Source organism: Eptatretus burgeri, chromosome 8, assembly GCF_056783735.1.
Source record: "Eptatretus burgeri isolate ZD-2024b chromosome 8, Ebu_testis_v1, whole genome shotgun sequence".
NCBI classification, from domain to species: domain Eukaryota; kingdom Metazoa; phylum Chordata; class Myxini; order Myxiniformes; family Myxinidae; genus Eptatretus; species Eptatretus burgeri.
The window spans coordinates 66,007,334-66,020,288 of NC_140968.1; the positions used below are offsets into that span (position 1 = coordinate 66,007,334).

At 41.5% G+C, this 12,955-nt stretch overlaps 1 protein-coding gene across 4 annotated transcripts in view; it reads right to left on the reverse strand.

The window, feature by feature from the left end:
• The window catches only part of VPS50 (VPS50 subunit of EARP/GARPII complex), a 165,808-nt gene that overhangs the window by 134,476 nt on the left and 18,377 nt on the right, over nt 1-12,955 (reverse strand). For all 4 annotated transcript variants that reach the window (XR_015060993.1, XM_085892352.1, XM_085892350.1 and 1 more), the window contains exons 7-9: nt 12,323-12,440; nt 7,973-8,008; nt 6,156-6,238 (exon numbers count right to left, since the gene is read on the reverse strand). Coding sequence is in view for 3 of the 4 variants with exons in the window: in XM_085892352.1 (XP_085748478.1) it covers nt 6,156-6,238; nt 7,973-8,008; nt 12,323-12,440 (237 nt within the window). In the remaining variant the exon portion in view is untranslated. The remainder of the gene's footprint in view (nt 1-6,155; nt 6,239-7,972; nt 8,009-12,322; nt 12,441-12,955) is intronic.

The following is a 12,955-nucleotide window of genomic DNA, read 5'->3' on the forward strand; positions in this document are numbered from 1 at the left end:
TATATATATATATATATATATATATAGTTATATATATATATATATATAGTTATATATATATATATAGTTATATATATAGTTATATATATATATATATGAGCCTGGTGTTGGCGCAGTGGTTAGGGCAGCGGCTTGGGATCCAAGAGGTTCTGAGTTCAAGCCCCGTTGGGCCACTGAATTAATACACCAGGGGGTTGACTCAGCCTGTCATCCTTCCGAGGTCGGTGAAATGAGTACCAGTATACTGGGCCGGTGTATACCCCGGTTAAAATAGGTGTACCTTATCCCTGTGTCGTAAGAGGCGACCAGGGTTGCGTCAGGAAGGGCATCCGGCGTAAAACATGTGCCAAATCACTATGCGGATCATACCGATGATCCGCTGTGGCGACCCCTCACGGGAGCAGCCGAAAGAAGAAGAAGAAGAAGAATATATATATATATATATATATATATATATATATATATATATATATATATATATATATATATATATATATACACATATATATACACATACATACATACAAAGTAACGACAATACTCTACACATTTTCGATGAAGGAAATAATTTAAAATAATTTCCTTTAAAATGTCACAAAAATATGAAAGCAATGTTAAATACTGCACTGTAATTAGTAGCCCCAAAATGGTGATATGGCACCACCTTGTGCAAAAAAAGCCATTGGGCAATTCCACGCAAAGGGGGAAAAGTCAGATTTTTAAAGCTAGGTATTTTCAGCTAAATGTAACTTTTTCTGACTCTTCATAAGTTGAATTAAAGGGAATGTCAAAGTTTTCAAATCTCAGCTACCAGTTGACAAAAAAAAAAATCATTCAAACATAATCCATAAAATTTGATTCAATTTTTACTTTTAGAGCTATAATCTTCAATTGACCTCCTTCTATACATTTTCAGACAAAACCAGTTTTTGAATGATGTCAGTACTTCATTAAGCATGTTTCTCAAACATATTATAGAAAAGATTGCGGAATGTTAAAGGTTTTCAGAAAACAGCCCCTGAAATCAGCTGGTCTGAAGGTGATGTAACACGAGTCATGAAAATTAATAACTTTTTCTACTAGACAAAAACCCCTGCTGTATTGGAAGTGCCAATTAGAATTCTCCTACTAGTCCCTGTGCTGAACTAAATGGCAGCAGCAACAGACCTCTAATTGTCTTCTGTGCTGTAATCTGGACATGTGAACATTGGTAACATGAGTTACGTGTAACGCGAGTCACGAATTTTGTAACGTGAGTCACGATAATCAGGTGGGTATAGTTTCAATAAATAGCAATAGATTGCACGACGGAGGAATTTTTATAACCTAGAATCCTTTGCGTGAAGTCACGGCGTGTTCTAGCTTGTCTGCAAGCGCGAATTTTTGAAGTGACAATCGTCTATCATCCATCATCAGTCAAGGTAAAGATGACCATATGCAGTTTATAATAGATAAATGTGATAATATAGAAGTATATTTTACAATTTATTCAGACATTCACCTCGTAATGTATCCATGAACATTAAGTTTCTCGACCAAGTGTCCAGCACGGAAGTGACGGGATTACGATGTATCAAGCTTTACAATACCCTTGTATTTCTATCCTCGGGGTGAGCACATCCCTCTCAATGTGTGTTTATTTAACGGTAGCCAGAGTCCAGTGAGTCTAGCACACAAATTCTAGATCCGGTTTTTTTTGGTTACCGTCATTACAGATTTTGTCATGGTAGCGGATTTTGTCATGTCACTGCGGCTGAAAGACAGCAGAAGAGGCGACAGAAACTTCGCACCGATGGAAAATACGATGATTATAGAAAACGGCAAAGGGAATACAATATGAATTACCGCGACATGAAGAAAACAAAAGAAATGAAACTGTCGACGACTGAACAAACACAGTTGACGCGAATGAACCGTGAAAAGGTGAGGCAACGGGTGGTGAAGTGCAGAGCTCTGAAGAAGGCGCGAGCGACTTTGTCCCCTACCGCGCATTCTTCACCCTTCAACAGTGCCAGCGCTTTGGGGAAAGCAATGCGTAAGGCAAAACGGGCATTGACTTCCTCACTGCCGAGGATCCCGAAGCGAAGAAAAGCCATGATCAGAAAGCTGTACACTTCAATCCAAGCAGATCAAGAGAATGATCCTGAACAACAAAAAGTGAAAGGGGGCCAAAACTCCATTCCAAATGAAACCATTGAGGCGGTGAAAATATTTTACGCCAGGGATGATATTAGTCGGCAAGCTCCAGGCAGAAAAGATGTTGTCACCGTGAGGGCAGATGATGGTACTAAAGTCCAGTACCAAACCAGGTACCTCACTTGCTCCGTAAACGAAGTTTACGCGCTGTTCCAGAAGGAATGCCCAGATACGAAAATTGGTAAAAGCAAGTTCGCTGAACTTCGTCCTCCGCATATTCTACTGAGCAGCAAATTACCACATAATGTTTGCTTGTGCCGGTATCATGAAAATTTCGTGACCGCTGTAAATGCTTTGCATAAGGTCCAGCCGTCTGTACCAATGTATTCACATGACCTCCCTCAAATGTTTCTATGTAGCCAAATGTGCCGCGAATGTTGGTTTAACGAATGTGAAACCTGCTCTGATGCAAAAGGATTCCGAAAGGTGTGTGTTGTTGACGAAAACAGACAAGTTACAAGGACAACTTGGAAAAATGACTGTGATGGAAAACTTGCCAAAGTCATTGAGGAGGGTACAACAAATGATTTGGTGGACCACATTTGTAATCTGATCCCAAAGTTCATGGAGCATTGCTTTGTCAAAAGGGAGCAGGCCTGTTCGTATAACAAGGAACGGGATGCTGCCTCTGCCAGTGAACATTCTGATACAGCTCTTCTTCAGGTGGATTTCTCGGAAAATTACACTTGTCTCTACCAGGATGAGATTCAGAGTGCTCACTGGCAGCAGGCTCAGGTCAGTCTGTTCACAGCTGCATTATGATTTGAAGGTACAATCCATCCGATTGTATTGGCGTCAGACAACCTTACACATTCGAAGGAAACCGTTGTCACATATATAGATCGTTTGTTAGATACAATTCCAGACAATGTCACACATGTATCCATATGGTCCGATGGGCCTGCTTCCCAATTCAAGAATAGGTATATTCTTGCTGCGTTGAAGCCTCTGCAGGAGAAACACAATAAAGAAATCATCTGGAATTTCTTTGCAACGTCTCACGGAAAGGGTCCGGTGGACGGAATCGGTGGAGCCGTCAAGCGTGTTGTATGGAACATGGTTAGGAATAGAAAGGCCATTGTTACCAATGCGTCAAGCTTCAGGGATGCGGCAATGACAAGCAATGTGCTTGTAGCTGAAATAAAGGGCACGGAGATTGAAAGAAGAAATGAAGTCCTGGGAATCAGTCAGGTTTTTACGGATGCCAGTCCTGTACCTGGCATAGGTGGTGCGCATTGTATGAAGTTGATGAATGACGAGATAGAACTCCGTACAATCACCTCAGATGCTAGGCCTGCAGTTGCGTTGCCTGCCTCAGATGCTGATGTGAACACTAAGATCTGCGTTGGGGATTGGGTTCTCGTGCAATATGAGAAGACAAATTACCCAGGGGAGGTGAAACGTGTAAAACATGAAGAATGTCAGGTGAGCGTCATGGTGCCAGCTGGAAAAAATTGGAAGTGGCCTGTTCGGCCTGATGAGATTTTCTACACACACGACAATATTGTTCGAAGACTGGAGCCCCCATTCATTGTGAACCACCGCGGCCATTTTGCCTTTGTAGATTTCTAGTTGGCACTCGAGACAGTTTTACTGCACAAAAGTGCATATTGTTTCTGTTATGAATGGCCCATTTGAAAGCAAAAATTCCTAGTTATGGCCTGTTTGAAAGTTGTTTGAAAGCTATTAATTCCTAGTTATGGCCTGTTTGAAAGTTAATTAATTCCTAGTTATTTAATGTTATCTCTGTTGTTAAGTTACATCAAATTCACTACCTGTAAATACTAGTCAGTAAGTTCAGCCTTTGTGAAGACAGCCGTGTGGATTATCAGTGTGGGATGGATTATCAGTGTGGGAAAATTTGTAACAGGAGTCACGGTAACGCGTCACGATCATAATTGAATTTATTGCCCATATTTAGAAAGGAAAATCAATTCTTTGTATCTTGAATGAAAGCCTGTTTAACTGTAACCCTTTGAACCCACAAACGATATTCTTTCGTTTTATCAGTTTAGGACAAATTTGGCATGTACATGAGGTGATTCTTTGGCTTTCCCTTTTCTGTAACGCGAGTCACGCCATAAATAAATTCAAATGAAAACTATATTAGACAATTGAATAATTATTATTTGTTTTCTTTTCATACCTTACCCGCAAAGGTTATTACAAACTGAAGTACAACTTCTGACCTGTATCACTGCATTGTATAATCTGAGATATAGATTGTAAATTGAGCTAAAATGTAACGCGAGTCACGATGGAACTGCCCCATTGTACTTCATTGTGTTCCAGTGAAAAAATAATTATACAAGATAAAATGTCAAAAAGTACAACAAAAGAAACACAAAAAAGACAATTTGGGCCGTCATGTCTAAATGGTTAACGCGTTGGTTACCAGGCTCCGTGGCATAACGGTTTGAGCGTCCTCTCAGAGTCTGGGAGGTCGGGGGTTCGCACCCCAGCTGAATCATACCAAAGACTATCATATGGTAACGTACTGCATCCTTGCTTGATGCTCAGCTTTTTATAAGGATAGAGCATCGCCAAGCATCAATAAGTTGTTAAGACGAGCACAAGTTTGATGGGCCTAATAGCCTCCCCTCCTGCATTGAAGTTTCTTGTAAAGGAACTTATATTATTATTATTATTATTATTATTATTATTATTATGCTTCAAGATGACTTGGAAGACCTTTTGTTTAGTAGCAGAGGTTATGTTTTCACCAATCTGTTTGTCTATGAACAGGAAATCTCAAAAAGTTGTGGATGGATTCAGACTAAACTTGGTGGATGAGTTGGGTATGTTATAAGAACAAGCCGATTAGATTTTGGAGGTCCAGATCCAGCGATTGCTATAAAACATGTGTTGCAGGGGATGAACTTTGGCAAGCAAGATAGTACTCCGTTCCATTTTGAGGTCCTGGTGTTTAACGATTCAAAAACCAAAAGGCAACTTTGACAACGAGCCAGATCCCAAGATGTTCAAGCTAACTTCTCACTTCCATCTATTGTTGTTTGGCTGGGGAAATCGCTTTATCATTCCGGTTTAATCATTTCCTCCAGCTATTAAACTTGATTCAAACCTTTACTGTTGAAATCCAACTCCTGCCATGTCACTTTTGGATTTGACACCCAAAAGCCTTTTACCACTAACTTTACAATTCACAGATCGTAGATTTTTCCTCAAGCTCCACCGACCTTGTCAAAATAACTTAGTCCAACAATAGCAGCCGTGAACAGTTGGAAGACAGACAGTTTGTCCAAAAAGGTGATAAAAATGTCACTAAGCACCTTGCCAGAGAGAGAGGGAGAAACTGTAAATATAGCAATCTGAAAAGGGTCTTAAATATTAAACTGAAAAGTATGAGAAGTCATGATTTTTAAAAAAAATGTTAATGTTAGTGGTGAGTGTTGGTGACAAATATTGAACGTTATGATCAAGGGAGAATGGTGCATGACCATCATGGGAGTCAAGAATGATGGCGTAAAATGCAAAAGGTCATCAAAGATGTGCTCAGCTTCTGAAACACTGACGCTTCCATCCCGCTGATTCAGTTAATACATTCTCAACATAGAGGTAACTTGAAATACTTCGGTCCCACCAAATTGGCCCAGCTTACCTTCAAATGGAAAACTCGAAATCATATTTCCTGCTTAAGGAATCCCAGCGACCCCCTTCAGGATTCTCATCGTCCACTTTGCATAAACTCCAAGGATATCAGTTAATCGTGGTTATCGAGAATACTCTTTCATTTGTTGGGAAAAACAACATGGCATCTATTATATTTTTCCATGCAGGCCCCTGACCTCACCGATGGGCAATTATATTTTGGATTGAATCGGATAGATTAATTACTTTTACTTCAGCAATATAAGAGTTAACTTACAAGTTTGGTCGGTTAATGCATCTGACCAAGAAAGAAGAAACCCGACCACATTACTGCAAGTGTGCAAGCGCACCTGATGCAGGTGTAGTGCTTGAAAGTGCTGACTGCCTTCTGGCACTCGAGACACAGCTGAATGGCTCCTGGGAAGTCTTCTTCCTGTGGGAACCAGGAATTTGTTCAATGCTGTGCTGTAATTTTCACATCATTGACAGAAAAAACAAATAAATAAATAAAACGATGATACTACATTGTATGGATGGGACTGGCAGGACAGCCTAGACCCTAGAGGTATGCAAGCTCACTTCTCAGCTGTCTCGCCTGCATTTCAAACTCGACCCAGCTACAAACTGTCATCCTGGTATTTCACATGTGGGCCAAGACGTGTGTTATCCCTTGGATGGATGTTAAACTGGGAATCCTGTCTGCCAGCATTAGTTGTTGGACTTTGGACGTTAACTATCCCGTGGTGACCTTCATGAAGAGCAGGCAAGTTATCACTAGCCCCCTAGCAAAATTCCAAATTGCTTCTCCCAACCTACAGGGGGGATTGCAGCAGCAGCACAACAGCACCCTCCCCACCCCCTCCAGCGATGATGCAAAGCAACAGCAGCCACAGAATTAAATAGGAAGGACTGCTAAAATTTCAACCATTGCAGTACCGAGATAAAATACCACAAGATTAAAAACCCGTTTTAAAAATTGCCATTCAAGTGCTGTACGAGTAAGATGTGACAGGTTCAAATAATGGTCCTTCATAGCGAACTTTTCATCACCTATCCTGTTTGGTTGTACTTGCATTTCTACCTGAATATGGAGTGATATTTTAACAACATTCAGTCCAACTCAACACAAGTTTTTGGATATTATGAATTACTTTTTATTTCGATGCTCCCTTTTGAAAAATAAAAATAAAGAATGTTTCCCAACAATGAACTTCAACACAGGAGGAGGAGGCCATTTGGCCCATCCAAGCCTGTGCTAGTATTGCCAACTTCTGGTTGCTTGACCATACTGTTTCCTTTTAAATGCTAAGCATCAAGCAAAGAAACAGCACGTACCATTTTTAAAGTCTTTGGTATGACTCGGTCGGAGTTCGAACCATCAACCTCCGAGACTCAAGAGTGGATGCTCTAACCATTACACCACCACGTCGAGAACGATGTACACGTCTGACAATATGCACCAGCATGATGCAACAAGTGCCACTTCTAACAAATTTCAACTGTGCTCAGCATAACAAAGTTAATGTTTTTGGGGGCACAGTACCATAATTGCTTAAGCAAACTTACTATTACCACACATGGGAATTTAGCATCTCAAGGAGATGGGGATGGGCCAGGCATCTGACTGGGAGATGGCCAGACAGAGGCCCCTGGAGTACCGGCGGAAAGTGGACGCAGCGATGCACTGCTTCGGCACATGCTCCGATACCTGACATGACCTGACCTGCTCCAAAAGCAGGACTGACATCTTAAATAATTAATTTTAAGATCAATGGGAAAATCAGAAATGTTTAAGTGAGAAGTTTAATGGAAAGTAATACCGACAATGCATGATGAGTATGCATGACCAACTGTATATTCCACCTGAAACCAGTCCTAAAAACAACATGCGCAGTCCACACACGTTCTGTCGGTTATGCATTGTAAAAGAGTATGCAAAGATCATGGCAGATTTCAGGAATTAATCAATCCTCCACAACAGATGGTCTGGTTGCCTCATTATTATAATCCTGCATCATTTTGACCATTGTGACTCGGCAGCCTCGTCATTCACAAAAAAGAAAAGGATGTGTGTACAAATTCTTGCACATATTGCATGAAATACAGGATCCAAGATGCTTTAAAAACAAACAGTTAATAAAGAAGATGTATCGGTTATGTTTCATACCTCGAGCATTTCACTGAGGCGAACGTCAGTTCTTTGCTGCAAATGAAAAGGAAATACAATGTGTTAAATGGGTTCTCGTTCTCGTTCTCTCTCGTTCTCTCTCTCTCCCCCCTCCCCCTGCTGGTCGTTGGTGAGTCGTGCGTGGGTGTGGCGTCATGGCAGCTTCATGTGTGCAGCTGTGAGTCCTGTGTTGTGTTGTTGTCGTTCCTATCCCCATTTCGTTTCCCTCTGTATCACTGTTCGTGTTTGTGGAATTCCCCCCCCACCCCTGTTTTCCCTTCCTGCTGAGACGAGGGAGAGGGAGAGCGCGCACGGTAGGTGCTTTGTGGTTTTCCTTGAAACCTTCGGTTTCCGGGCCTACTTTTCATCTGCCTTGTTTTCATAGGCCTGCTGTTTATCGGTGATTTAGCTTCTTCCTTATACTCTTTTTTTTCCTTATATTTTCATTCTTTATTTTATTTTACCTTCGCCTGCGAAAAATTGGCGTCCCATTTCGCTCCTCTGCACGGACTACAAGATTTTCTCGAAAGTTCTTACCAACCGCCTCAAACCTTTGATTGAGGAGATTGTACACCCCGATCAATCTTATTGCATTCCTAAAAGGGCAATACACGATAGTATTTTTTATTGTCCGTGACATGATCGATATTTGTATTGCTGAACATAGAAATGTTGGTCTGGTGTTTTTAGACCAAGAAAAAGCTTTCGACACAATTGATCATTCTTATCTCTTTGCTGTTTTACGGGGGTTTGGTTTTAAGGAAAATTTTACTTGCTATATCAAACTATTTTATAATAATATTTTTAGTGTGCTCAAAGTAAATAATATCTCAAGTCAGCCTTTCCCTGTTACCAGAGGTATCCGTCAAGGGTGCCCCCTGTCTGGCCTTCTATACTCCCTATCAATTGAACCTTTACTACATCGTTTACGCACGCGGCTACAAGGGTTTTATCCTCTGCCGTAAAAACCATTGCTTATGCGGATGATCTCTGTGCAATTGTGCACTCTGATGACGATGTTCGTGCTTTGGTTGAGTCTGCCAAGGAATTTAGCCTGGCGAGCTCGACTAAAGTTAATATGGAAAAGAGCAAATCTTTTTATTTCGATCCACAGAATGAGACTCCCCCTCCAACCCTGCCAGGGCAGCTTGAATGGACCAATGAAGGAATACACTACCTCGGTGTCTTTCTTGGAATTCCAGTTTTTATTTCAAAAAACTGGGAATCGCTGATTACCAAAACTGAGCAGCGGTTAACAAAATGGAGGGGACTATTGAAGCAGCTTTCCTACCGGGGTCGTACTCTAGTCATTAATAATCTTGCGGCATCATTGCTCTCGCATGTTTTTAAGGCACTGCAGGCCCCAGCTTTTATCCTAAGAAAACTTCAAAGTCTTTTTGTGGACTTTTTCTGGGGGGGAAAGCACTGGCTCCGGCAGGAATACTAAGACTACTGACTACAGAGGGTGGACAGGGGCTAACAGAGGTAACGAGCAAAGTGATGGCTTTCCGCCTCCTCTCAGCACAAAGGCTTCTATACTCCGACGTCCCATGGAAAGCCTTTGCCCCTTGCTTGCTTAAGCAAGGTGGAAAACTTGGCTGTGGTGACGAGCTCTTTCTTCTCAACACGAAGCACGTGGATATGACATTGGTCCCCCTTTTTTACCGAAGCATGGCAGGCGTTTTCTTTTCGCCGTGATACCATTGCTTACTCCCTTCAGATGTTTTTAAAGGAATCAATATTTTTAAATCCTTTTTTTAATGGGGTCTGTAGTGACAGATCTTTCATGCAAAAGTTTATTGATGTCGGCGTTACCAGAGTTGAACACCTCAGGAACCCCCTTGTACATAGATGGAAGCCAGCTGCTGACATTGCCGTGGCCACCAGTGTGAGGTCCATCAGAGTTATTGGCAGAATTTTCTCTGTGATCCTACGGACCTTTAAGCAAACCGGGTTAAAATGGGACCCAGACATTGAAGATGCCCTCCATCTTTCCCAATGTCCTTTTTCAAATCTGTTAATTTTATTTCAAAGTTTTATGCCCTTTAACCGGATGGAGAAATCCTCAGTGTACAATCTATGTGTTCTCACCCTTTTTCCTGACAAACCTGCAGAGCTACAAGCTCATTGGCGAACACTGCTTCAAGCTAGCCGTTCCACTGCAATAAAATGGCAGGTGATGTACAGAGAACCTATCATCAAGCGCTCGGGCGATCTGCAGTGGTGGCTGGCGCACAGCATCCTGCCTTGCAACGTCCTGTCCCACCATATATGTCCTGAAAACTGGGAATTGTGCCCTTTTGCAACACCCCGGAGACCATTTTTCACATTTTCATTGAATGTTCAAGCTTGGCCTCGATTTTTGGAATCATGTCACGTGTGATCCGGGGGCTCGGTTTGTCTTTTACACATTGTGTTTTTATATTTGGTTTTAATGTCTTGTATCAATGTAAAAATGAATGTCTTTTAGCAAACTTTTTGTGTTCTGAAGCAAAACTTGCCATTTATTTATCGAGGAAGCGAAAATTGCAGAACACTGTTTTAGCTGATGACGTCTTAACTATTTTAAAAAGCATTGGTTACGTCACGTGTTCTTTTTGAGTTTGAAACTTAAGATCCTGCTTTATTTAAAAACTGGTGGTGTGTGAAACAATCCTTATGTAGTATGGTTGGTGGTACTCCAAGAATCCATTTATAAATTTAATATTACCTCTCTGTTACCCCTTCCTTTCCTGGTTATTCATTTTGATGCTTGTACAAACATACTTCACCATGTGAAACTTGAATTTTCTTGTAACACAAAGGGTGTCTGTCTGTCTGTCTCTCTCTCTACGCACGTGCAAACGCAAGGGGCTGTTGCTCAGTCTCTGGCGGTACGTGTGGAGCCTGTGTTGCTTTCTCCCTTCTTATCATCTTCTTCTCCTCTCTCTCATGTATTTTTTTGGGGGTGTTTCTTGTGTATAAACTGTTATCAATGCTTTATTGATTACTTGAAAATTGAATTGGTTTCTTCTCTTCTTTTTTTCCACTCTTGTATATATCTTGTATACAAGATATATCTCTTGTATATATTGAATTCTTATCCTTTATACTTTTTTAATAAAAGGACATAAAAGTCAAAGTCTCTCTCGTTCTTTCGTTCTCTCGCAGCCTGTGGCTGCTGGTTGCATCATTGGTTGGCTGATGACGCGGCTATGCCGCTGATGCAGTGTCCCCCTTACCAGTACACTGGTACTCATTTTGCCGACCTCGGAAGGATGACAGGCTGAGTCAACCTCCTGGTGTATTAATTCAGCGGCCAACGGGGCTTGAACTCAGGACCCTAGGATCCCAAGCCGCCACGCTAACTACTAAGCCAACACCAGGCTTATAAATGGGTTGAATAATTGATAAATCTGTTATACATGCATTATGATATCAAGCTGGACCCAAACTAGCTGATTCGAGTAAAGATTTCACAGCTTGGATAAGCTTTAAGTAAACGATGTGGAGAAATTGCACACTCACTCTGTCATGATGAAGAACAAAGCAAATAGACAGAAGGATGAAGTTTGGAAAAAAAACGAAAAATCAGAGGAAGGCTTACAGATTGATTTTTAAGTAGCAATGAAAGGCTGGCGATCTCAAACTGAAGACAATAACTAGATGGACCCACGGAGGCGATTCCACAGATATGAGAGGAGGTGTGCAGTTTGTTTTGGGATGCACACCAAAAATAGTTTGGTGAATGAATATATGCAAATGGAGACATATGGGTAAGCAGTTGGAAAAGAGCTGACAGCACAATATGGGACAATACAGCAGCTCTAGATAACACAGGAGAGCCATACACAATGACACTTTTACACAGAGATGCAGAGGTGTGTGTGTGTATGTGTATGTGTATGTGTATGTGTATGTGTATGTGTATGTGTATGTGTATGTGTATGTGTATGTGTATGTGTATGTGTATGTGTATGTGTATGTGTATGTGTATGTGTATGTGTATGTGTATGTGTATGTGTATGTGTGTGTGTGTGTGTGTGTGTGTGTGTGTGTGTGTGTGTGTGTGACACACGCACACACCTTTCACTCGCAAATTGAGGAAACAACCAATCAGATCTCACGTAATCAATTATCTCCAGCTGCGGGTAGGACTGTATGATTAGTTATCACTCCGACCTTCTGGCCAAAGAAAGCTGCATAAAACAAACAAGGAAAGCTGCACAAGGTGCACGAAAGGGGTTCTGGAACCGGCGTGAAAGGGGGCTTGGACTGGGCCTACAAATAATAAGGGTTGGGGAGACAAGTTGAGGAAATGGGGATAAAAGCACGTTTGACAGTGAAAACAGTAATATTTTAGGTCCATACCAGTGTTTTGATAGTTCGTAGAGACTTCAGCAAACCAATGAGCAACTGCCGTTTACGTTGATTAGCCAGAAGACCTAAGCTTGCAGCTGTGAATCCTTGTTGAGCTGTGGCCAGTTGCCTGTACATGGTATGGGAGGTAAGGTTGAGGGGAGAGATGTGGTCAAAAGGTTTGCCACGATACATACTTAATATGCAAACACCCCCAAAAAACTGAAGTTTAAAGGTGCTTCGTTGTCGGTGAGATAAGTGGACGCAACAGCCAAATTTACTATGACATGCAAAAGAAAAAGAGCAGTTGGAGTATTATGGATAAGCATACTTGAAATGAAGCAAAACTTATTCACGTCAATCAGCTGCCTCCTCACAAAAGAAAAGTGAAACATCTTTTGACAGATTTAAATTACGGATTTTTTGTTGTCGTTGCTTGTTTTTTTTGTATACAATGTCGAGGCTCGTATAAGAGCTAACACACAGAACGTATAACAAAGGGAGCAAGAGACAAGAGGGGCAGGAGAGGGAAGCACAAAACAGTGGGGAAGAGACATGAGGAGATCTGTGGAAGGGAGAGGGATGGGGCGGAGTACATGGGGTAAACGAGATGGACACTACAGGGACTTTCAGGAAGGAAAGCAG